Genomic DNA, 26557 nt, shown 5'->3' with positions numbered 1-26557 from the left:
TTGTAATTGGTATACAAGCATCTCTTGTCAACAAGTCTAGAGATCCAATGCTTTTGAAATCCCACTTTTGCATTGTTTGGGGTTGTTAGGCACATTGATCTATCTCATCAACATTAGACTACTGGACGAAATCTGACCACTAAGGAATTCAATCCAAGTTATTGAGGGAAAAAAATTAATGAAAGAAGGATTGGAAAAAAAGAAACGAAGACTTCCTTGCTTGATATCCCTTATTGAGAAGGGTGGTATTATATAAATTCTGAAGAAAACTAACTTTTTGGTCTTGTGGGGATTACAGACAGATTCTCTAAATTCCATCCCTTCCAAACAAAACCCAAAAACCAAATGTACCAAAAAAATCAACGAGAATTTGCAAAACAAATATCAATATGTCAAGTCCCACTCCTTTTTTTTATTTACACAACCAATCAAGAATTCCCTTCCAACTCATTTATACTAATTGACTTTTATCAATGATCGTAGCATTTTCAAGTAGTCTTCAGCTTCACCTCAAGATGCAGCCCTCCTCTGTAACTCCCAAACAATCTTTCTACATATAACTCAAACCATCAAAAATTTCTAATATGTATCTTAATCACAATCTAGACCACAAACTTCTAATACAATACCACCTCTTGACAAGAATGGGTTGATTCGAACCCATAAAAGTGAGAAAATTGAAGCCAGAAGAATTGACCATACCACAATTATGGTAGGAACACTATCCTGTTTCCCCATTAGTCCTTTCAGGAAGGGATAAAGATGGACGATGACCCAGAAAGCGAAGAATAGCTTGCCAAATAGTGGGCCCCATGTTTCGTATCCGTTATTGATGGCATCTGATACACCAACCATGACCCCAATTATGTTTATAATCAACAGAGTCATGGGAGGGATTAGCAAAGACGTCCACTTAAAGAGGTACAGCTCGGAAAACTCCCCATCATCTCCTCCTTTGGACGTTACAGTGAAAGCTGTGTTGACTCCTGCCAAAACTTTAAGAAGGCCTTGGAAGAGGGCAAAAAGGTGCGATGAGACACCACCAATCACCCAGAACTGTTCATTTCTCCACCAGTCGTCTATGCCAACACCTCCCCACTGCATCTCCAAGACACTTGTTGCAGCAATTGATATGAAGAGGGCCATGAAGACTATACTGGCATAGTTGCTAATCTGCAAAAAATTTAAGAAACTTATTACCTGAAAACCTTACAAGCCAATGCAAGATTAGATTTTTGAACACATTTTTATCTTTCCGAGAGCCGTTTATGTGTCTACTAATCTATGGGTACAGTCTATCTCCGAGCACCTCTGTAGAGATGGGCCCAAAGCCAGGCCACTGGCAGAGATCTATTTACACCACAGCTACAGCAACAATCATGTTTCCAAGTTTTTAAATCAACAAAGTCTCTTGACGTTTGATACTCAATTTCATAACGGATGGGAGCCATCTGCGCCTAGGCATCCTTTACCCAGTAAAGAAGAGTTTGAACCAATAGGAATTAGGATGCATAATTTTTTTAAATTTCCATTTTATTACACAGCAGTTGAAGTCAAAATGGAAACAAGTTTGATATTTAAGATCCATAAAACAAAATAAATAAATATATAAAAGTTACTCGTATCACTCAAAAATAATAATAATAATGAAAATTCGAAATGTTAATAAAACATCAGATAATTGATGCTTTGTTAATTATTTCAACTCATGAGTAAAAAGGATACTATTCAAAATGCACTGTTTTCATTCTTAAAATGGTCATCATGAGTAAAAAGGATACTATTCAAAATCTGATACAGCTGGGGCTTACCTCGGGGACAATGAACTCCCCAGTAAGGAGACATACAGCTGGCAGGGTACAATAAACAACCAAAGGAAGGGATGTCAATGGATAAACAACTGAGTTTATATACGAAAATCGCTCCAGCGGTTTCAAACCACACCCATATCCATACCATATTGGACAGTGCCTGCTCAAGAAAATCTCAACAGATCCCAAGGCCCACCGGAGAACTTGGTGCAGACGATCCGAAAGATTTATGGGGGCCGATCCCTTAAATGCAGGCCTTTTGGGCATACAGTACACTGATCGCCAGCCATGGCAGTGCATCTTGAACCCAGTTAATATATCCTCAGTAACAGAACCATATATCCATCCGACCTGGAACATAATAGAAATGAAGAGGAGATAAAATTGTATATCCCACTTGAAAGAAAGCTCAAAGACTCTAGAACTTGAAGCATTTAGCAGCATACCTCTTTCCCCCATTCCGTTTTATCTTCGTAACCACAACTGATAACATGAATGGCTTCTTTCAATAGCGATGCAGAAGTTGCTCCCGGTGGAACTCCACCTTCTTCGAGAAGTGTTGAAGCAATGAAAACTGGCGACTGCCCATATTTTTTCTCAAACTTTATCTGGGGCATGAGAGATGACCTTTCATTATCTATTCCTGCAATGCAGATTACTCTTTAGCAAAATATATGGTAACATAACAAAATTTAAGAATGCTTTACCAAAATAAAAACATTTAAGCTAAGAAGCACGGACACGGATACGGGACACGGATACGACACGACACCGACACGGCAAATCCAAAAAAATTAGGACACAGACACGGTGAATAGTATATATATATATATGATGTAGTACTTTAAAAATTACTGAGTGTTACTATTTTTCATCAACCTCACAATGAAAAAAAAACACAAATCATAACTCATAACTAATAAACTATAAAAGAACAATATTGCAGAATTATAAAACTAAATAAAAAATAAGACATTAAAATAATAACTAGTATCATTTGATCATCATTGCAACTTTACTCCAAATACAAAAGCATAGACAGCAAGGACTATTAACATTCACAAAATCCTAAAGGCTAGTCCCCAAAAAAGATACAAAAACAAGTCAGTGTACTATCATCTCTTCCCATCCATCATTTGACCTAGGACTTTTACCATTTACAATACCAAAAGGGTAGTACAAAACAAAAAAAAAAAGAACATATCAGCATTCAAAAAAAAAAAAAAAAAATTTCCATAAGTGTCCATGCCGTGTCCCTGTCCGTGTCCATGTCCGCGGAGTGTCCATGCCGTGTCCGCGGAGTATCTTTGCCGTGTCCGAAAATTCAAAAAAATTAAAAAAGTTCAGACACGTTTTTTGGCGTGTCCGACGCGTGTCCGTGTCGGACACGGATTCTTCGCCCATTTTGGAGTATCCGTGCTTCCTAGCATTTAAGCATGAACAATAAAAACTACAAACCCCGAAAGTGACAAATTTGGGATTTTTTGGTGAAACTAATAGTAGGATGACTATCATAAATAAATCAAGAAATAATTATCATATATTAAGAATCATAAATAAATTTTTTTTTTTTTTTTTTTCCTGGGTTATCATAAGGATATTGCATTTTAGGGGTAAGAAATAAGCATGATTTGTTGGAGGATTTATTCAGGAATTCGGGGGAATATCTCATTCATGAATTACTTGGTATATTTGCAAACTTCATAACATGTTGAAAAATGTAATATTGATAGCCGCTTTAAATTTGCTCCTCACCTTCGATACCTTCCTCAATATTTTCAAGTGCATGTATCTGTGTTGAAGCCTCCCTCCTCTTTGTCGTCTTCTTTTTCTCCTTTGACTTCCCTTTCCTATTTTTATTTCTAGACCCACAAAAGCAGCAGCACCACTTAGGCCAACAATTGCATGTCTTCCCTGGGGGTTTCTTTTTTATGGGGGCATCAAATCCATAGAGTGCTTGCCTCCTGAAGACACATCCAGTTCCAACATAAATCGGTCCTTGGATCCCATCCAGTCCTTTCATATTGATCTGTTTTCAGTTCGGAAAAGAATTTAGTTTTGCTGAAAGAATATTAATAGTATAATATAAAAATCAATATAAAAAAATATGTGTGCCCATTCTTGTATATTATGTATGCATGGATAATATCAAACTGCCAAGAAGTTATATACATACATCAAAGAATACAACATTGCGATTTGAGTATCTATCATGACGGTCAATCCCATCAAACCTTTGGGGAAACTGCACATAGCATATTTTTTTCCCCGAGGTGAGATCCATCATGAAGCACATAGCTTCCCGAAGTGCCTTACTATTGTTTATATAGTGATCACAATCAACATTGAGTAGGTAAGGAGCATTTGAGATGACTGCCGAGACCCGCACCTAGAAACATCAGTCAAAATTATCAAAAAATAGCAAAATTGACTTGACATACATATACATACACACACACACACACACACACACATATGATTGGGGCGTGAGAGTACCAACTAGGAAAATTAAAATAATAATAATAATAATAATAATTTGCAACATTGAGTAGGTAAGGAGCATTTGAGATGACTGCCGAGAACCGCACCTAGAAACATCAGTCAAAATTATCAAAAAATAGCAAAATTGACTTGACATACATATACATACACACACACACACACACACACATATAATTGGGGCGTGAGAGTACCAACTAGGAAAATTAAAATAATAATAATAATAATTTGCGGGGGCGGGGAGGAGGAGAAAGAATGATTTATCAAAAGTTTGGAGAGAGAGCGAAAGCTACCAGAGCATTCATGGCTCCAGCCTTTTTGTGGTGATCAAACCCAAGTCTCTTCTCACGAGAAACATATATGAGACGAGGTAATTCATTTCCTTCAATGTCACGGACACCATTATGACCTAGAAATACCTGTTAAAGGCAGATGCAAAGTTCTATTCGTCAAAATTTTCAATATCTGAACATTAATATGGGTGAGTCCTAAAATATGTCAATCAGCCCAAATATATATTGAAGCACTCAGAGTACGCTCCACACCTGGATCATTCCAGGATGATCCCTGACATTGTTCCCTGGCCATGGAGTCCCATCCTGCATTGTCCAACCTTCCTCAGGAACCTTTTGTGCCATAGCAACTAATCCATTTATCCGCACTTTAAACTCTTCATATTCCCTCTGTAGCAACACCATGACAGCAAATGAATACCACTCATTATAGTAGAGAGATATACATACTAATTTAAAATTATTCTAAAGAATATGAGGTTTTATAATTAATTGAAGATTTATAAAAAAAAAAAAGTTAAAAAAAAAAAAACCAATATATCATCTACTTTGTGTAATACTAAAAAAAATATGATTTCTCCACATGTCAAGTCCATAATTTATTTTTATTGTTAACTGTGCAATTTTTACAACATCGTTAATTTCATGGCAGTTCAAACAACATGCAAAACTGTAGGGCTCAAACAGATATGGTCAAAAAAAGAAAAGACCAAGTTGCAAACCTTCATTGAACGACGATCCCTCACAAACGTCGGATGTACTTTGTCTTTCAGATAGTCAACCTTCTGAGCAAAATACCATTCTGGTGCCCGGGGCTCAATGTTAAACTTCTTGCAGAATGGGACCCACTTCCTTGCAAACTCAGATGTCTCAGAGAGGGCTTCAAAAGTCAGCATGGCAGCACCATCATCTGAGACATAGCATGAAACCTTGTCGACTGGATAATCCACGGCGAGGATCGAGAGGACCGTGTTTGCAGTGATAAGTGGAGGCTCTTTCAAAGGATCAACTGTACTTACAAATATGTCAATGCTAGCCAACTCAGATGACTTCCCTTCTTTCTCATACCTGATAGAATATTATGTGCACTAGCTTTAGAACATATTATCTGTTTCACTGTTTGTATGTGCGTGAGAGAGAGACAACAGAATGACAGACATACACATAGAGGGAGAGGGAGGGGGGGAGGAGCCCATGTACCTCAGTGATAGTCTATCTAGGTATGTTTCTCGCTCAATTGGGAACCATTTAGGAAACTGATCGAAGATCCATGATACAGCAAACCATATTTCACAAACAATTGATGTAAGCCACAATCCATAAGCATCATGGACTGGATGGAGAATCCTATAGTGAAAAAAGAATCCAAGAATCACAAGTCGGAGAAGAATGATCAATCTGTACGGGTTTATTTTGCTTGAAGGAATTGGTAACTTCCTCGAAAGCGGCTGCCTGCCTTCATCCATCCTATAAAAAAGAATGAGAAGGTTCATCAGTCAAAGAAAAGGCAGTGCATAAATAATGGAAGAGGATATCCATTTCTTTTCATAAATAATTTGTTTGTTAGATGGCTTCTAGACTAGACAACTGCAACTGGTTTTGTTTTTAATAGATAAGCATGAGCAAAATAACACATGCCCAGCTGTGTCTCTTAGTAGACTTGGACTCTCAACCCCCTTTTGGAAAGAAAGAGGACAAACCACTCAACTCAACGCTTTGTTGGTCCATTAATCTATGGCTTGTAGGCATGCAAACAGGGTATACTGCAATTCGAATTTCAGGATTACACAAGACAGCTCCTTCAAGTTTGTTACGATGTATATAAGGTTCTGCACACATATACACATGCTTTGTGTAAGTTGTGGGGGGTGGGGTGGGGAGTCATGCAAATATGATGCTAATAAAACAGTACGTGTAATGGGCATAAGTGCATGACAAGAATGAAATTTGTATTGGTAATCGCAAGAGCAATAGTTGCTACACAATCAACATGATTGTGTAGCATATTTTTATTGTGAGTACCAATATACATTTCACTTTTGGTAACTCGTCATGCATTCATGCCAACGTCACGTACTACTAGTACTTTTTAACATCATGCCCGGTATCTATTTCACTCGACCACTAAGACATTTCCATGACTCCCCACCCCAACCTCAACGGGCCCAACCCACAGCAACTTATACAGAGCATATATATAATAGGCTAACTTGGCATTAACTTGTACCACCACCTTCCACAATAACTTGTACCAACGTAGTTCGCATACTTGGCATGTGCCAACCCCACTAATGTAGGTAAGTTAATAACCACAAGTTACAAGAAGTTAAAACACCAACGATATGGTACTAGTAAAAGAACATATATATATAGAAAGAAAGAAATGACCTACGTAGGTAAATCGGGATCATCCAAAACATCTCCATCATTGTTCCCACCACCATTTTCTCCTTGGTGCTTAACCATTTGAAGTTTATCACCCTGCCTTTTTTTCCACTCCTCCATTCGGTCCTTCCATGCAACACTACCATACCCATATACTGCTAAGTCTTTCTTAGGATCCATTGGCCTAGGTGGCACTGCAAAATCAACACCATCAAGTTCACTATGTGAAAAAACATGTAAAATGTTCACAAAATATTTACTCTGCAGAATCAGTAAACTTACATGACATTGAGGAATCAGGATATGGCACAGGATGCACTCGCTTCCCGCAACCCATGAACGGAGGAATTATAAGAGCATGCTTGTCGGAAGAAATGCCAGCATCCTTCATCAGAGAATATACAACCATCAAAATTTGTCATATATTGATCCCAAACCTCAACAAAGAAAGAGCAAAAACTAAGGGAATCTTAATCGATTTACATTCACCTCTTCGCCATAGGTCAGAAGAGGGATATCTGGACTGATGGAAGAGGAATCCATCTCCGATGGCGTAGTAACCCTGGAAGCACTGACTTGGGCGCCACGGCCAGTATTAAGGCGAGAAGTGAGCACCGCCTCCATGATATGTTGAGGTTCCCTCTGGTCAAATTCATTGTCCAAATCATCAAATTCATCCTCTTCTTCATCACCTTCAACTCTGGGACTCCCTAAATATTTGGGTGGATATTCTTTTATAATCTTACCAAAATTGAATAGTGTACTGGTGAGTAACCAAGTCAACATGACGTTGGCAAGAGCATTACCTTTGATGCGCTTGTATCTAGTTTTGCATTGAGGGCAAGCCTGATTGCCCTCTCTTCTTTCATACTCATAGCAAGGTCTGCAAACAGGGAATGCGCATTCGTTGCAGGCAACAAAAGGCTCCCCATCCGCTGTAATTTCGATCTCATCTCCACAAATCTGGCAAATCTGCCCACTCAATTCCTTTACAGATGTAACCTGTCATACACAAACAATTGGCCATATATAAATCAGCATTAAATCACAAAAAGTTTTAAGATTATAAAAAAAAATAAATAAAAAATAAAATAAAAAAACCCAACTCAAGACTGAAGCAATGGTGATTTTGACTGGATCTGAAATACAGAAACTAAGAACACAAAAGGCACCATTTTTGCGAAAGCCGTCCATAGTGAATCTAGGGCACATTAAGCAAACAAATAATTAAGAGAAATCGGTTTGCTCTGTTCTGTTTGGGTAGATAGATAACTGACTGAGAAGAAGGAGCACGAACGAGTGAGAAATTTCATAAAAGAGCATCCTAAATTAAAAGGAAATATGCATCATTAACTTAAACCCATGATTAAGTTTAGATTTATCACTGCTCAATAAGGTGATAAAATCAAACAAATAAACCCACCAAAAATATCCCAAAATAAGGACTTTCTATATTAAAATCAAACAAGCATCAGAGAAACTGAAAATGAGCGGATGGGTCTGTTCAAAATCCACAAATGAAGACAAGAAAAACTTAAAAATCACATTTTGAGGTCATTCATTCCTCCAATAGCTCCAAAACCTAAAAAATGGAGTTAAAAAGTAGTTCAGAGTTAAAGAGATGATAGCTACAAAAAATATATATGTACAAATTGAGATTTTGAGGGCACTTACTCGTCCAATCTCATCAGCATTGATTAGAACAAACTCATTTCTGTTGTGTGAACCCGCAACGAGTCGTCCTTTGGTATCCATCAAACCCCAATACAATTAATCACTCACTCTCACAGACACAAACAAACCCTCCAAAATAATTAAGAGAGAGAGACCCACGTCTCAGTATCACACGAATCACTCGAAACCCATCAAGAAGAAGAAAAGCACAGCCTTTTCTCTTCTTTAGCAAACACTCTTAAAAGCCCATCACAAGAAGAACCAACCCCACATAAAAGAATGACCAAAAGCGATATATATGTAACGTAATATAATATGAGAAAATGTATAGTAGTTATATCAGTAGAGTCCTTTTTCTGGTAATTTGATTCCCTCCTTGAGAGAAACTCAGCTTGGAAAGAGGGTTGGGTCTCTGTTAAACTGGTGTGGTGTGGATCAATGGGTTTTCAGAGAATCAATGTGACTGGGGTAGAGGGGAGATCAACAAAGACAAGAACGAGTTTTTTAGAGAGAGAGAGTCTATGATGATGGAGGGCGTTGAATTTCTACGCGTAATGCAGAAGGGACATACCGAGATGGTTTGATGGATCAGAAAACGGGTGGGTTTTTGGAGTGGGCCCAAATCTGTGGTGGTGGTGGTGGGCCCACCGGAGCTGCTGGTGTGGTGTTGAAAGAAGGGTAGTTTCGTAAATACAGTGTCGATGATTGTGACGTTTCTGGCCCTGGGCTGTCTCTCACGGTTGAGTGAGCTGTATATTATATATTGTCAAATGAAAGAGAGAGAAAGACATATAAATATAAAATATACGTGTTACCGTAATATGTAAGGGACTAGAGAGAGAGAACTGAGGAGAGAGACTAACAAACAGGAAAGAAGAAGGCAAATGGCTTATGCTCAAGACTGTCACGTGCGGCTCGTGAGGAACGGGTCTAAGAAGAAGTGCCATTTCGGGCTCAAAAAAAAAAAAGAAAAAAAAGAAAGTTGAAATAAGCTGCCGCCCCCGCTCACTTTCCCCTTCTTCCCTTTTGCTTTTGTTATTTCCCTCCTTCCTTTTTCATTTTAATCCAAACCCTTATTCCTCTCTCTTTGTTCCATCAAAAAAACATATTGCTTTTGAATTTCTTTTTTATTGGAAACCCTAATTCCTCTCTCCTCTATTCTTACTTTTTTATAATCTTTTTTGAATCAAAACCCAGATTGCAGTGTGCTGATTTCTCAATGCAATGTCAACTATTCATCTACAGAAAGGAAATCTACAATGGACCTGATGTGGTATTTACAATTGACTTAATTAATGCTTGATTGTTGGTAAGTCTTATTAATATTGTGCATTTAATATATTGTTCATTTACAGTGAAATTTTTGTTTTGAACGCAATAATGTAGATTTAGAAAATTTATGATTCTTTCATTTGTCATCGATCTGTCATTGTAATGAATGTAAAATCTTCCATAATTGATTTTTAGAACTGAATTGGCTTCAGTAGGTATGAATGTGTTATCAAAAAAAATTGGTATTAAATGCATGCAGCAATTAGACATTTCAGAGGTTAATATTTGATATTTATGAGAGAAAAAAATTGCGAAGTTTAACAAATAGGAATTCTGATCACCTTCACCATCAAAATAAGCTATTCACACAGTACGAACTAACTTATGTCACACATAAACTTAAGAATTTATGATTATTTTATTTGTCATCTGTTAGTGTAAACTATGATATTTTTTAGTTGAAATTGACATTGGTTAAGCATTATAGTGAATCTGAAATCTTAGATAATTGTAGGGTTTTCTTCTATAATCATAAATAAGCATTCTAGTGAATGTAAAATCTTCCATAATTTTAATAAATAGGGACACTGATCACCTTCACCTTCAAATTAAGTTATTCACACAGTTCTGCAAAACTAATTTCACACCTCTGTAAAACTAATTTCACACCTAATTTTAACATTTTTTAATACTTTCATTAGTCATCCATTAGTGTAAATTATGATATTTTTTTAATTGAAATTGACATTGGTTAAGCATTCCAGTATATTTGAAATCTTGGATAATTGTAGGATTTACTTCTATAATCTTCAATAACCATTCTAGTGAATGTAAAATCTTCCATAATTGTTTTTTTTAACTGAGTTGGCTTCATTTGGTACCAATGTGTTATCCAAATATTTTGTCTTCTCATGTATGCGGCAATTACATATTTCACAGGTTATTATGTGATATTTATGAGGAAAAAAACATTATGAAGTTTAATAAGTAGGGACACTGATCACCTTCACCATCAAAATAAGCTATTTACACAGTTCTGAAAAACTAATTTCACACCTATGCAAAACTAATTTCACACCTAAATTTAACATTTTTTAATTCTTTCATTTGTTATCTGTTAGTGTAAATTATGATATTTTTCTACTTGAAATAAACATTGGTTAAGCATTCTAGCGTATTTGAAATCTTTGATAATTGTAGAATTTTCTTCTATAATCTTCGATAACCATTCTAGTGAATGTAAAATCTTACATAATTGTTTTTTTTTTTAACTGAGTTGGCTTCATTAGGTACCAATGTATTATCCAAATATTGTCTTCTCATGTATGCGGCAATTACGCATTTCACAGGTTATTATGTGATATTTATGAGGAAAAAAACATTGTGAAGTTTAATAAGTAGGAACATTGATCACCTTCACTATCAAAATAAGCTATTCACACAGTTCTACTAAACTAATTTCACACCTCTACAAAACTAATTTCACACCTAAATTTAACATTTTTTAATTCTTTCATTTGTCATCCGTTAGTGTAAATTATGATATTTTTTTACTTGAAATTGGCATTGGTTAAGCATTATAGTGTACTTGAAATCTTGGATAATTGTAGGATTTTCTTCTATAATCTTCAATAACCATTCTAGTGAATGTAAAATCTTCCATAATTATTTTTTTTTTAACTGAGTTGGCTTCATTAGGTACCAATGTGTTATCCAAATATTTTGTCTTCTCATGTATGCGGCAATTACGCATTTCACAAGTTATTATGTGATATTTATGAGGAAAAAAACATTGTGAAAACACTGATCACCTTCACCATCAAAATAAGCTATTGACACAGTTCTGTAAAACTAATTTCACACCTCTATAAAACTAATTTGACACCTAAATTTAACATTTTTTAATTCTTTCATTTGTCATCTGTTAGTGTAAATTCTGATATTTTTCTACTTGAAATTGACATTGGTTAAACATTCTAGCATATTTGAAATGTTGGATAATTGTAGAATTTTTTTCTATAATCTTCAATAACCATTCTAGTGAATGTAAAATCTTACATAATTATTTTTTTTAACTGAGTTGGCTTCATTAGGTACCAATTTGTTATCCAAATATTTTTTCTTCTCATGTATGCGGCAATTACACATTTCACAGGTTATTATGTGATATTTATGAGAAAAAATACATTGTAAAATTTAATAAGTAGGGACACTGATTACCTTCACCATCAAAATAAGCTATTTACACAGTTCTACTAAACTAATTTCACACTTCTGCAAAACTAATATCACACCTAAATTTAACATTTTTTAATTCTTTCATTTGTCATCCGTTAGTGTAAATTATGATTTTTTTTTTACTTGAAATTGACATTGGTTAAGCATTCTAGCGTATTTGAAATCTTGGATAATTGTAAGATTTTCTTCAATAATCTTTAATAACCATTCTAGTGAATGTAAAATCTTCCGTAATTGTTTTTTTTTTTTTTTTAACTGAGTTGGATTTATTACGTACCAATGTATTATCCAAATATTTTGTCTTCTCATGTATGCGACAATTACGTATTTCACAGGTTATTATGTGATATTTATGAGGAAAAAAACATTGTAAAGTCTAATAAGTAAGGACACTGATCACCTTTACCATCAAAATAAGCTATTCACACAGTTTTGCAAAACTAATTTCACACCTCTGCAAAACTAATTTCACACCTAAATTTAACATTTTTTAATTCTTTCATTTGTCATCTGTTAGTGTAAATTTTGATATTTTTTTACTTGAAATTGACATTAGTTAAGCATTCTAGCTTATTTAAAATCTTCGATAATTGTAGGATTTTCTTCTATAATCTTCAATAACCATTCTAGTGAATGTAAAATCTTGCATAATTGTTTTTTTTTTTAACTGAGTTAGCTTCATTAGGTACCAATGTGTTATCCAAATATTTTGTCTTCTCATGTATGCGGCAATGACACATTTCACAGGTTATTATATTACATTTCTGAGAAAAAATACATTGTGAAGTTTAATAAGTAGGGACACTGATCACCTTCACCATCAAAATAAACTATTTACACAGCTCTGCAAAACTAATTTCACACCTAAATTAAACATTTTTTAATTCTTTCATTTGTCATCCGTTAGTGTAAATTATGATTTTTTTTACTTGAAATTGACATTAGTTAAGCATTCTAGCGTATTTGAAATCTTGGTTAATTGTAGGATTTTCTTCTATAATCTTCAATAACCATTCTAGTGAATGTAAAATCTTCCATAATTGTTTTTTTTTTTAACTGAGTTGGCTTCATTAGATACCAATGTGTTATCCAAATATTTTGTCATCTCATGTATGCGGCAATTACACATTTCACATGTTATTATGTCACATTTATGTGAAAAAATACATTGTGAAGTTTAATAAGTAGGGACACTGATCACCTTCACCATCAAAATAAGCTATTTACACAGTTCTGAAAAACTAATTTCACACCTATGCAAAACTAATTTCACACCTAAATTTAACATTTTTTAATTCTTTCATTTGTCATCTGTTAGTGTAAATTATGATATTTTTTTACTTGAAATTAACATTGGTTAAGCATTCTAGCATATTTGAAATCTTGGATAATTGTAGGATTTTCTTCTATAATCTTCGATAACCATTTTAGTGAATGTAAAATCTTTCATAATTGTTTTTTTAACTGAGTTGGCTTCATTAGGTACCAATGTGTTATCCAAATATTGTCTTCTCATGTTTGCGGTAATTACGCATTTCACAGGTTATTATGTGATATTTATGAGGGAAAAAACATTGTGAAGTTTAATAAGTAGGTACACTGATCACCTTCACCATCAACATAAGCTATTCACATAGTTCTACTAAACTAATTTCACACCTCTGCAAAACTAATTTCACACCTAAATTTAACATTTTTTAATTCTTTCATTTGTCATCCGTTAGTGTAAATTATGATATTTTTTTTACTTGAAATTGACATTGGTTAAGCATTATAGCGTACTTGAAATCTTGGATAATTATAGGATTTTCTTCTATAATCTTCAATAACCATTCTAGTGAATGTAAAATCTTCCATAATTATTTTTTTTTAACTGAGTTGGCTTCATTAGATACCAATGTGTTATCCAAATATTTTGTCTTCTCATGTATGTAGCAATTACACATTTCACAGGTTATTATGTCACATTTATGAGAAAAAATACATTGTGAAGTTTAATAAGTAAGGACACTGATCACCTTCACCATCAAAATAAGCTATTCACATAGTTCTAAAAAACTAATTTCACACCTTTGCCAAACTAATTTCACACCTAAATTTAACATTTTTAAATTCTTTCATTTGTCATCCGTTAGTGTAAATTATGATTTTTTTTTTACTTGAAATTGACATTAGTTAAGCATTCTAGAGTATTTGAAATCTTGGTTAATTGTCGAATTTTCTTCTATAATCTTCAATAACCATTCTAGTGAATGTAAAATCTTCCCTAATTGTTTTTTTTTAACTGAGTTGGCTTCATTAGATACCAATGTGTTATCCAAATATTTTGTCTTCTCATGTATGCGGCAATTACACATTTCACAGGTTATTATGTCACATTTATGAGAAAAAATACATTGTGAAGTTTAATAAGTAGGGACACTGATCACCTTCACCATAAAATTAAGCTATTCACACAGTTCTAAAAAACTAATTTCACACATCTGTAAAACTAATTTCACACATCTGTAAAACTAATTTCACACCTAAATTTAACAATTTTGAATTCTTTCATTTGTCATCCGTTAGTGTAAATTATGATTTTTTTTATTTGAAATTGGCATTGGTTAAGCATTCTAGCGTATTTGAAATCTTGGATAATTATAGGATTTTCTTCTATAATCTTCAATAACCATTCTAGTGAATGTAAAATCTTACATAATTGTTTTTTTAACTGAGTTGGCTTCATTAGGTACCAATGTGTTATCCAAATATTTTGTCTTCTCATGTATGCAGCAATTACACATTTCACAGGTTATTATGTTACATTTCTGAGAAAAAATACATTGTGAAGTTTGATAAGTAGGGACACTGATCACGTTCACCATCAAAATAAACTATTTACACAGTTCTGCAAAACTAATTTCACACCTAAATTTAACATTTTTTTATTCTTTCATTTGTCATCCGTTAGTGTAAATTATGATTTTTTTTACTTGAAATTGGCATTGGTTAAGCATTCTAGGACATTTGAAATCCTGGATAATTGTAGGATTTTCTTCTATAATATTCAATAACTATTCTAGTGAATGTAAAATCTTCCATAATTGTTTTTTTTTTTAACTGAGTCGGCTTCATTAGGTACCAATGTGTTATCCAAATATTTTGTGTTCTCATGTATGAGGCAATTACGCATTTCACAGGTTATTATGTGATATTTATGAGGAAAAGAACATTGTAAAGTTTAATAAGTAGGGACACTGATCACCTTCACCATCAAAATAAGCAATTAACACAGTTCTGCAAACTAATTTCACACCTTTGCAAAACTAATTTCATACCTAAAGTTAAATTTTTTTAATTCTTTCATTTGTCATCAGTTTGTTTAAATTATGATATTTTTTTTACTTGAAATTGACTTTGGTTAAGCATTCTAGTGTATCTGAAATCTTGAATAATTGTACGATTTTTTAGGCCTTTTCATTAGTTCGGTAAATATTTAGTATATATTTTTTTTGTCATAAGTTATAGAAACTGACTTTAACGTTTTGATGGACCTTTTGCTTATTGTAGCATTCATACTGAAGTTATCCCAATGGATAATGACTTAAGTATTAATGATGTGAGAACAAGCATTCCAATCGTTGCCGAAATCAATATTTCTCAAAACTTAGTAGCAGAAGTTGTCAATACTGTTAAAAATTTTAGTGATGATGTATGATAAGATTGCCTATTCATTTACATGTCTTTTTGATATATTCTTGAATGTGATGTTAGGTAAAGCACCATAAACGATTCTTACTGACCAATATGGTGCAATGGCAAAGGCGTTGGCACAAGTTATGCCGAGGACAAGACATTTACTTTGCACGTGGCACATCATGGCAAGTGCACAGAAGCATGTAGGCACCATTTTTAGGAATGATGAAGGGATTAAAAGTGTGCTGAGTCAATTCATGTACTATTATGATGATGGGGATGATTTTTGTATACAATGGGATGTAATGTTAAGGGACTACAATGTTGTTGGTAACACATGGTTGAACAATTTGTTTGGTTTAAGAGAAAAATGGGGTTATCCATTTGTTAAACATTGGTTTACCGCTGGAATGCGGACAACGCAGCTGAGTGAAAGTTTAAATAGCTGCTTGAAAGAGTACTTAACCAGGAAAATGAGTATTCCAGATTTCTTCATGCACCTTGATAGGCTATTGTCAGACAAACGGTACAAGGAATATCAAGCTGAGTATGGTTTACTCAGTAAACTACCTAGACTTAAACAAAATTGTCCCATTCTAAAACAAGTGGGCAATATGTACACATTGAAGATTTTTGAACTTTTCCAGGACCAATTCATAGAAGCTTGTGTGGTTGCTACCGTGGAAGGAACAAGTTTTGATGAAAATGGATTACGTGTTTCTAGAGTATCTGTTCATGATGGCAGTGTGGATCGGACTGTGACAAGGTGGGATGATGGCTTTCTAAGTTGTTCGTGCGGGAAATATGTAATGGAAGGTATTTTGTGTAGCCATGTACTTAAAGTACTGAAAGACGACACTCAGTATTTCAAAGAATTACCTTCTATGTATATACTAAAAAGGTGGACGAGAAAAGCTAGGGATAACAGCGTACAAGACATCCGTGGATGTGAAGTTATTGCTGATCCTAAACTTGAAGTACGCAGAAGGTATAGGATGTTATGTCGTTTTTTTACAGAAATCAGCTCATTTGCATCCCAGAAAGAAGAGGTATTCAATAATTTGATGCTAAAGAGGATGAAATGGAAAAGGAAACACATTAATGTTGAAAGGCAATGTTTCGATGTTGAACAAGAGGCAACCAATTCAGCCTTTTCAACTGAAAGAAGTAATAATTATGAACATAATGAAAGTATCATTGGGCAAGCCGTGACCGGAAGTAATGCCAAGGGTATAAAGAATAAAGAAACAGGTGGTAAGGGACCAAGGCGCAGGAGGAAGAATAAGTTTGAACAATACATGCAGAGAAAAAAAAACTATGCGAAACGAAATGTTAATTTAATTTATTTTTTATTATTTGATAATTTAATTTTCCAGTATATGTCATTAATATTTTGATATTAGCAACGTCATAATTTTGTTTTTACAATGAATAAATCTATTATTTTGTAGAAATCAAATGGCAACAACAGTGTTAGTGCAGGTGTAGGTGGCAGTAGTACCGTGCCACCTATTACATATGTACGTCCGAATGTGAGTTTTCTCCTTTTCTTAAATGAAAACATTGATTTTTTATTTTTTATATATTATTATAATTTTCAGTATGATAATCTCTTAATTAAGAATGTTTATATTGAAATAAGGGTTGTGACATTCCTAGCGACGCCACTTGGATTTACGAAGATCATCACCCATGTGCACGTTTACATTCGAAAACAAATATCGACCAAATGACATATTGCCCTACCACTAACTTCAGTCATCCCAGGACTCCACCAACTAAACAGGTATAAACAAACTTTTATTCTGAACTAGGTATATAAAAATTAATGAACATTATTTCATATTTTTGAAATCCATTAGTTAATGAACATTGAGAATATAATGGCAGGGGACTCCATTTGTTTCGTATCATGAATGCCGATTCTCAGATTATCTTGTAAGTTTATCTCTTATAAAATTTATGCTTCTGCAATATATTCTAAACATGTATATTTTAACTTTGCATTAATTAACGTATGTACAAATATTGTTTTTGTATGATCCATTTTAAGGATGTTGATCACACCAGTGGTGATCGTAATTTGATGCCAATGTCGGAGGAGACAACATTCGAGATCAATCCTCCAGCTCAGCAAAATTTGTTTTGAGTTAAGAAATTCTTGACAAATTGATGGTGTATAGGTATATTATGGTTGATGGATGATAACAGAATATGGTGGCATAAAAAATATATTCATTTTTGAGTAAAGATTTGTAAATGTATGGATAACTTATTCACTTTTGTTTTTTGGGTTTTGTATATATGGAAAATGAAATGAATTTTTATTCAGGCCTACTTATGTCAATTGAAATATGTATGTGTACATATATTGTTTAGTCCATTTTGTTTGTGATTTGGGACAGGTTGAAACCATTAATTTCAAGGTGACATGGTTCCGTGAATGGCATCTGGCTATTTTCTCCAATGATTGCGATACTTAATTGCCTCTTGCATATGGCAATTTTATGTTAGACAGTGCTAATTAGATTATCCATCCCAAAAGTTCCATTTTGTTACTTCAAAAGTTAAATACAATATCACACTACATACATCACATTACATACATACACATATATCACATTACATACAGAAAACGACATCAACGGTTGTCATCAGTTGACTATGACTTTTTCTCCAATGATGCCAGACACCATCAATATGTGGAGATCGCAATGGCAAAGATTACATTTTATTTTTTCCTCATTTATTCGCTCGACCATCCACCATTTGACGTGAACCATGTCACCTTCATAGTTCGGTGGTCCATAATCTTCCTCACAACAAGCAGGAATGTTATGAAATAACCCATTTGACCACCCTCTTTTCACTATTGAAATCATTTATTCCCTCCGATGTTTTATGATCAGTTTATTTGTTATGTCTGTGTTCATATTCAAAAGTTGTAGAATACCATTTACTTTATCAGCATCATTGCCATATATTAATGTAATGGCTAAAGCAAACTTACAACCAGTATGCTGAAGATATGCACCTTTGGTTAGAATACTTAGCCCATCTGCCCGATTTTGATGGAAGAAAAATAGCTCCTACATCCAACATAAAGTTCTTAAAAATAAACCCGATTAAATTACTTTCACAATTTAGTAAAGTGAGTGCAAGCAACGTACCACTCCGGAGACAAACATAGCCTCCAAATTGCCATCATCAACACTTTTGCATGAACACGCATCGCAAATAGTAAGTATCACTGGTACCCCCCGTTTGTATTTCGTACAAGGATTTAAAACTGAGAAGTCGTAACATATGTGGCTCCAAACACACCATAGCTAGCTTATGAGAACTGCACATATTTAAACACTTTTAACAAAAAATTTCGTGAATGAAAAAAATATTATAAACATAAAACAATAATGTACAATTAAATCCTTACCATTGTTGAAGTTGTAGTAGGTCTTGAAAATTATTTGTTGCCACTCTACTAACCACCTCACTGAGCAACGGCGGTGGGAGTTCTTCTATTTTCATTTTTAGACTACTTGTTTTGTGTATGCTGGTTACCTTTTGGGGGAAGGTTAACCATTGGTTTACCAGAAAGGGAAGAACTTATGGTGGATATATAGTCAATATGCATAGCCAATTAATGTGGTAGGTTAGGATTAGTTGAACACGAAATTGTGTAATAACTCACAACATTAGCTGTAAATGTATAATTAAATGCACTGCTTGTTTGATATGACTAAGTATATCTACAACTCCTCTATTATATATAGATATTTGGTTGAACCGGCAAATCTCCTCTAAGTACATTCACCATCTCAACTAAGTATTCACATCCTGTTATTTAAGTAATAGCACATATGAAATTATCTGAATTCACCATACTGTTTTTCTGATTTGAAGTGAATATAGAGAAAATAATATGTGTGTGTGTGGGCGCGTGTGTGTGTATTAATAAGAAAGCATAAAAAAAATTAAATTTTTTTTTTTAAAAAAATACAATTTTCACCTTCATAATTAAGTATTCACACCCTGCTATATAAGTAATATCACATACAAAACTATATAAATTAGCCAAACCCTAGAAGGAGCCGGCTCTTGTAAACAAGAGGAGGCGGCTCCCTAGCCTTGAGAGCCGGCTCTCCTTTTTGGGAGCCTGCTCTTTGGATGGAAACTTCATTTCGTTGAAAAAAGCTTTTAGAGCCGTCTCTAATTGAAATGGAGCCTGCTCTAATTTTCTGAGCCTTCTCTAGAAATCTAGAGCCTTCTCTACTTTCGTAGAGCCTTCTCTACTTTCCCTTGAGCCTTCTCTAATTTTTGTAAAGCCTTCTCTACTTTCAGTAGGAGGCTTAAAATGAATTCCAGTATGATGTAAGGCTCATATGAATGTGTTTAAAAACCTAATGAGCTAATTTTATGTTCTTTGAGAGATGAGATGAGAATGATATGTATGAATCAATATGCATCTATCAAGATACTTAAAAAAGCAATAGAATAGCACATTAGCATGATAACACATCTTTCTCCCCCTTTGTCATCTCAAAAAAAATGGGAGACTAAATTAATAGATAAAGAAAAATAACTTGCCATTTCAGGAAATATCAGAGAAGAATGAATTAAAGGGCAAAAGATAAGCAAATATGACAATTTATAGATAACAGAAAGAGACTGTGAACACGAGTACCATATGACAGATAAAGGCATAGTTTATAAAACACAGAAAAATGCTTCTCTAAAGCAAATAAAGCTAATAAGTGCACACAAAAGAGGGTTTGAAATGGAGAAAAATTGTCTAAAGGAGAAGAAGGTCCATATTGGTTTCGAAATTCTGTAAAATCGTCATTAAGATGAGCGATTGCCATGTGCATTTTGTCAAGTTGAGTTTGTTGTTTCTCAAGAGTGGCTTGGTTTTGACGAGTCCCTTTGAGAATTTCCAACAAGAGAGCACGATTGGTACGATTTTCAACTGGAACTTCCTCATTTTCATCATCGTCATCACTTTCATGGTCGTCTTCATCCCTATCATCAACATCCTCAATCTCTTCTTCTCTAGCTCGAGCCTCTTCCAACCTTCGTTACCTAGGATAAAACCACACATTATTGTAATCCCTTTTTAGCCCCATTGACGCAAGATTGGAGGCAGTGAGAATGTGTCTTGGCCTTGGTTTCAAGCATGGCAGAGGGTAGAGTGTGTTTCAGACCTCACTAGTAGGTATTTATTTATTTAATTTGATACGCCAATATTAACTGTGAACTACTCAAAAACACCATAGTGGGTGCAACCATTTACTTGCAAAGCATATAAAAATAATAAAATATATGCTCTGATAAGTTTAGATTTCCTAAATGAATCAACCAAATAAACATGTTGAGATATGAAAAGTAGTTTAAAGATTAACCAGATTCAGTATATGAATACAGAGCCCAACTTTTTACAAAACTACCTTGTACCCAAATTTATACAAAACTAACATGTACAAAACATTCACATAACAGCCCCATACAAGCCTGAATCGTTACAAGGTATGACAAAAATAAAACGGAGTAACTTTTATTACAAAAGGCATTCCATTGACAAAAATTAAACCTTAACATAGCACCAGTTTCATCACCACCTAAAATTAAAGCTTGCAACCTGGTGCAAATTTAACTTTTCTCCCATGCTTGGCACTGTTGTTCAAAATCTCTTGCCTACATTCGTCTAAAGGATCGGTCAAAAGTTGCAGTGCCATTTCTATACGGATCACAGTAGAGTCCGTCTGTACCGTTACATAGAAGTAACATACTGTTAGGAAAAAATATATATTATGTTTAAACCACTGTAAAATAGAAAAATATTTCACAATGACATTATACTAACATTGAAGCTTCCCAACATTCTTCTGCCATCCCATAACTCCATGAACCTCATAAGAAAAAGTCCACATGAATGTCTGAACAATAATTAAAAATTGTATAAGAGAGCTACTGAGGAAGTTCATGTCAAACATACAAGTAATAAGTTAAATAACAAAAAGATTTCAAAAGTATAAAGTCAAACATACGGGTCAGGCTGCACAGGTAAAACTTGATGCTTTATGATATCATAAAAATCCAATTTTTCTCCTAGTGCAATGTCAAGAAAATCTTTCTGCAATACAAAAACAAAATTACTAACAATATGACATATCAAATTAAAAAATGAAATGAATTAGAATAAAAGAGTTGTATACCACCAATAAACCATAATTTGTGTGCCTAAAACCAAGTCTTCTGCTACATATGTAATGAATAAGCTTATCTGGACGGTGAATGACAAACAAGAACCAATGATTACTGACGCATGCAGGGAAATAGAACTGTTAAACACATGACATATATTAGTAGTGGAATATTGTCACAACCAGAAACCATAGGCAGAAGACATGGATTGTTAAAGAAAATAACATACCAACTCAGATTTATGAAAGTCGCTGGTCTTTGTTTTTAATTTTCTGCAGTATTTGTCCCAGGCGCTCACCAAGCGTTTCCTGCGCTCCTCCTTATTACTTACAAACTCCACATTCTCATCCCTGATGCAACTTACCGCAAAACTGGAAAAATAGTACTTCATTTTCTTCTCATCCTGTTTTTTGTTTAGAAGCGTCGAATAACAATCAATTACCTATAAGAAAGGAAAATCATATGTTAAGGACAAAAAAAAAAAAAAAAAAAAAAAAAAAAAAAAAAAAAAAAAAAAAAAAAAAAACAACCAAATTTAACATGGACTAAAAATATGAATGGGGTTAATATTCATGTAATCCACTCACAACATTTGCCACCCACTCATCACCGAACATCGTAAGAACATCAGCCCGATTTAGTTGTGCAGCATTAATACTTACCAAAGTTTCACTAACATAACAGAATAAAATAAGTATTTAAAAAACATTGAACATAAGATTAAGCATAAAAAAGGGCATGCCTAGAATCTGTCATATCCATTACTTACGTTTTGTCACGGTCAGGGGCTCTGACATATTTCAACAACATTTTGTCATCAGTACTAAGTCTAATTTTTTTCTTAGACTCTGTTTGGTCCCAGGGAGAGTGTGCATATCGTGACCTACCTCGTCGACGACCACTAACAATTTCTTTGGGGACATAATCATCAACTCCTGTCATGTATAATCAATATCAATTACTAATTTAAGGAAATCATAATAGGAGAAATGAAAAGATGGTTGAGCATTTAAAGAATTATACCTATAGGGATGTTTGAGAAATTGATATCCTTTTGTGCCTCTTGCACAACATTTAAGCCATCTTCAACACCCTCCCCTGCAGCCTCCAGATTACCCGTCCCAGTATAAGCCATGGATTGGTCAGTATTTGAGATATTGGCTTCGACATTTGATTCTTCTACATGATTAAAGCACTTTTCAACTTGGTTAGAATTGTCATCAACTCCACATTCATCGTCAAATTCAATAATGTCATTTTCATCAATATTTACTCCTTCACCACTTATTTCATGAACCACCAAATGGGGATCGGATGAGTTGCTTTGCGGCTGCATATTCAAATGCTCACCACTTTCTTCTCCAATACTCGTGCGACCTGAACTGGTGTTACCCTTCACAGTACCTTTCTTTCGTTTCTCCCGTCGCCTTTCCCTAATGGATTGAAGTCTCCTGAAATTTTGGTTAGTATTTTGAAGTTGCATCTTCAATTCTTGAAAGAAGTGCTGCACACATCAGATAATAGGTTAAGAAGTTGCGATCTTATGACAATAAGAACAAATATACAAAAATAACATAATGTAATGTAAACTTCATAAAAATATCCATTTATTAATGGAATGTATATTTACCTCGTATTCTGAGTCCGAACTTGTATCGGCAGTTGGATTGGTCATACGAGATGTAGAATGTGAGGGTGACAAATAATAATCACTGATAGGGACTTTATGACCACTTGTAGAATTGGTTATGGGACGAGTCTATCACAAGTGTTTTACACTCGGTTATAAAAATGAATACAACTATGATGCTTTAATTAATTAAAAATTAAAAACTACAAGTACGAAAAAAATTTAAATTACCTGACCATGTCCAAAGCCTCCCATATTTTCCTCCCATTGAAGGCGTTTCTTTACATTCTCATTTGTCCAAAAACTCACAGATTGGACATCCCCTTTGCCGGGCCATTTCACATCAACTCGGATGAGATATAGTAACTGAATTTAATGACATCAAATAATTAACATATATACACTTGCCCTGAGATATAGAGGTTTGAGGAAAGGCTTTTCTTTATCCAATATACTAAGTATTTTAAAAGGTAACATTCAGTTAAAAAAAAATATTATACCTGCAGAAAAATTAAACACCCTGTCCAACTCTGTCTTTCTTTTCCCGGCTTTTTAAGGGGTTCAACCAAATGTTTATAAGTATAACCACACCAGTTGTAAGTCCTAATTGAATTGACTTTGTTCACAGATTCAAACCCCCTTAGGTGGGCATTACTCCGACCATTTGGCCTTAGGACTGTTGCACATGCAAATAAAACAAATGCTCACTTAAAATCGTCACCAACATCAAGTTGTGTAACCTTGTCTTGCAAAGCATTTATGTGCATCCCTCCCGGACTACGAAATCCACAGTTATTTATCCATTCTACTTCAACATCAGAACCTTCTGGCACGTCCGTCTCCCCACAAGGCAAGCCAAATATGAAATTGACATCATGTGCTGATATAGAGATATATTCATTATGGCCGACTCTAAGAAGACCGGTGTGGTAGTCGAAGTTACTGAATATATAACGAAAGAGGTTACGATCCAGACGTGTGCATTTCAAGTTTAGCAACTTCCCAAAGCCAATTTCTTCAATCGCTTTGATCTTCTTAGCACCAAGTTGGGATACACATTTGACAAATTGATCGATCGAGCATCTGTGCCAATGATTCTGATTTTTCTATGGATAAAAGTTCAATTAAATGATCAATTACAAAACAAAAATACTATAAACAAGGGATCGTGCCTCAAATAATGAAACAATAATAGGACGGAAGGGAAAGCAAAATGACATAATACCTTTTGTTTGGGGGCTTGTTTTGGTGCATTTTTTTCCCTTTCCGCTTCTTCCTTTTCCCACTCATCCTTGAAAGGTTGTTTTTCAGTTTCACTCATTTTATTCCAAACTTCTCCGGCATCTTTACTGATTTGTGCATAATCAACTTTTCTCCAATTCTTGGAAGGGTTTTCTGCTTTGCACTTCTCCTGATAATATTTCCTGAAATTATAAACACAATGAATAATTAAAAATTTTAATACCATTTAAAATTTTCTAAACTTTATTGATTAATTACATTGCGACTTTGTTTTCCATACATCAACATATATATCACTAAGGTAAGAACATTGGTGCAATACATCACTTTAAACAAAAAATATAATTAAATCAAGTTTAGTAAAAAAACAGAAAAGTTAAAATCAGTACCAAGGATCTTCATAACATTACTTGATAACATCACAGTCCATAAAATAAGTCCAGCACAAACAATTTTTCATGTGCCTTTTTAAATTGGTGCGAATCCTCTAAAGTGAAATAATGAAAAGAGCGACATCGTTTTTTTTCTTCCAAATATTAAAAAAAACATACACTTAGTTATAGATTATTTAACATATCTTTGAAAATTTTTGGGCAAAGTTTACTGTTAATTGTCACACTCACCACTTTCATCGTCACCGTCAAAAGAAAAAATTTGGCAAAATTTTTTATTAATCGCCACACTCAACACCTTCACCATCTAATTAAGGTATTCACATAGTGCTGAAAAACTAATAGTCACTCATAAATCTAAGTCAATTCAAGATAGTGATGTTATATATACATACTTATATGCTAATATATATTCAGTACCTTAGTCTCAAAGCATTCTTGTATATATACATATATATATATATATATATATTGAGTTATTATATTTCTTTCTAATCAATATATATTCAGTACCTTAGTCTCAATATTTTCTTATTTTATTTCTTTCTAATCAAATTTTTGTATTAATCAAATCAATAACTTCAATAAAAAATATATGAAAACAACATAATTTATCATTACAAAAAGAAATTTTTTAAAATAATAACAGAATACATGAAATTTATAATAATTTGATCTCATTGTCATTCAGGGTTTTGAAAATATACCTAAATTTGCAGAAGCAAGGTCCATGATGGCTTACAGTTCGTCCCTTCTGCTTCAGTTTTGAACTTCCTACAGTGTTTTTCACACTCTCACTCTGTCTCGATTGACAATTAACCTTTCTACGCTTTAAATGACCTCCACCTTCAATCTCATTGCTACTACTTGATGATTGAGATGGAGAACTGGCAGAAAGAGAGTATGAAGCATCATTACAATTACTTTCACTATCTATATCAATTCTTTTTCTATCGCGTTTAGATGCCACATCTTTTTTTTTTTGGTTCATCTTCTTTGGCTTTTGTTGCAATTTTTCCCTTTTTTTCAATGCGCTTGGCCACATGCTTAATCCTTCCCATTTGATGTTCCTAGATTATGAGTTCATAATGAGATGTTGCACTTATAAAAACAGAGATCATAATAAGACTTTAAGTAAATTTAGAAGCATAAAAGTTAAAAGTTACAAGCTTAAAAGATCATATTATTTATATTTTATTTAAAGTTAAAAGTTAAATTTTATCATATAAAAAAAGCATCCAA

General features: G+C 33.9%; 2 protein-coding genes across 5 annotated transcripts; one reads left to right on the top strand and one right to left on the bottom strand.

Moving 5' to 3' along the window:
- Positions 1-216: 216 nt before the first annotated feature.
- Positions 217-9227, bottom strand: LOC132273401 (cellulose synthase A catalytic subunit 2 [UDP-forming]-like). 4 transcript variants are annotated; one of them, XM_059774358.1, is made up of 16 exons: positions 8663-8741; positions 8534-8570; positions 8095-8189; positions 7795-7990; positions 7478-7698; positions 7271-7373; positions 6996-7182; positions 5804-6070; positions 5326-5671; positions 4856-4993; positions 4604-4729; positions 3988-4200; positions 3567-3840; positions 2258-2454; positions 1812-2162; positions 217-1173 (listed from the first exon to the last, which is right to left on the bottom strand). In XM_059774358.1, exons 5-16 carry the CDS (start codon positions 7610-7612, stop codon positions 592-594), a joined length of 2919 nt encoding a protein of 972 aa, XP_059630341.1. In that variant the 5' UTR covers positions 7613-7698; positions 7795-7990; positions 8095-8189; positions 8534-8570; positions 8663-8741; the 3' UTR covers positions 217-591. The 4 variants fall into 4 exon arrangements, with proteins under 4 accessions (XP_059630341.1, XP_059630342.1, XP_059630339.1 ...); XM_059774359.1 differs by lacking the exon at positions 8095-8189; XM_059774356.1 differs by lacking the exons at positions 8095-8189; positions 8534-8570 and having other exon boundaries at positions 8663-9227.
- Positions 9228-15969: 6742 nt separating this feature from the next.
- LOC132273855 (protein FAR1-RELATED SEQUENCE 1-like) lies at positions 15970-17999 on the top strand. The gene is made up of 5 exons (XM_059774940.1): positions 15970-17181; positions 17302-17382; positions 17493-17636; positions 17741-17788; positions 17904-17999. Exons 1-5 carry the CDS (start codon positions 15970-15972, stop codon positions 17997-17999), a joined length of 1581 nt encoding a protein of 526 aa, XP_059630923.1.
- Positions 18000-26557: the final 8558 nt, after the last annotated feature.

The sequence above is a fragment of the Cornus florida genome, unplaced genomic scaffold (genome assembly GCF_030987335.1).
Source record: "Cornus florida cultivar Cherokee Brave unplaced genomic scaffold, ASM3098733v1 CherokeeBrave_3.0.0_Hap2_Chr09, whole genome shotgun sequence".
In the NCBI taxonomy this organism is placed as follows: domain Eukaryota; kingdom Viridiplantae; phylum Streptophyta; class Magnoliopsida; order Cornales; family Cornaceae; genus Cornus; species Cornus florida.
This window is presented reverse-complemented; position numbering and strand designations above follow the sequence as displayed.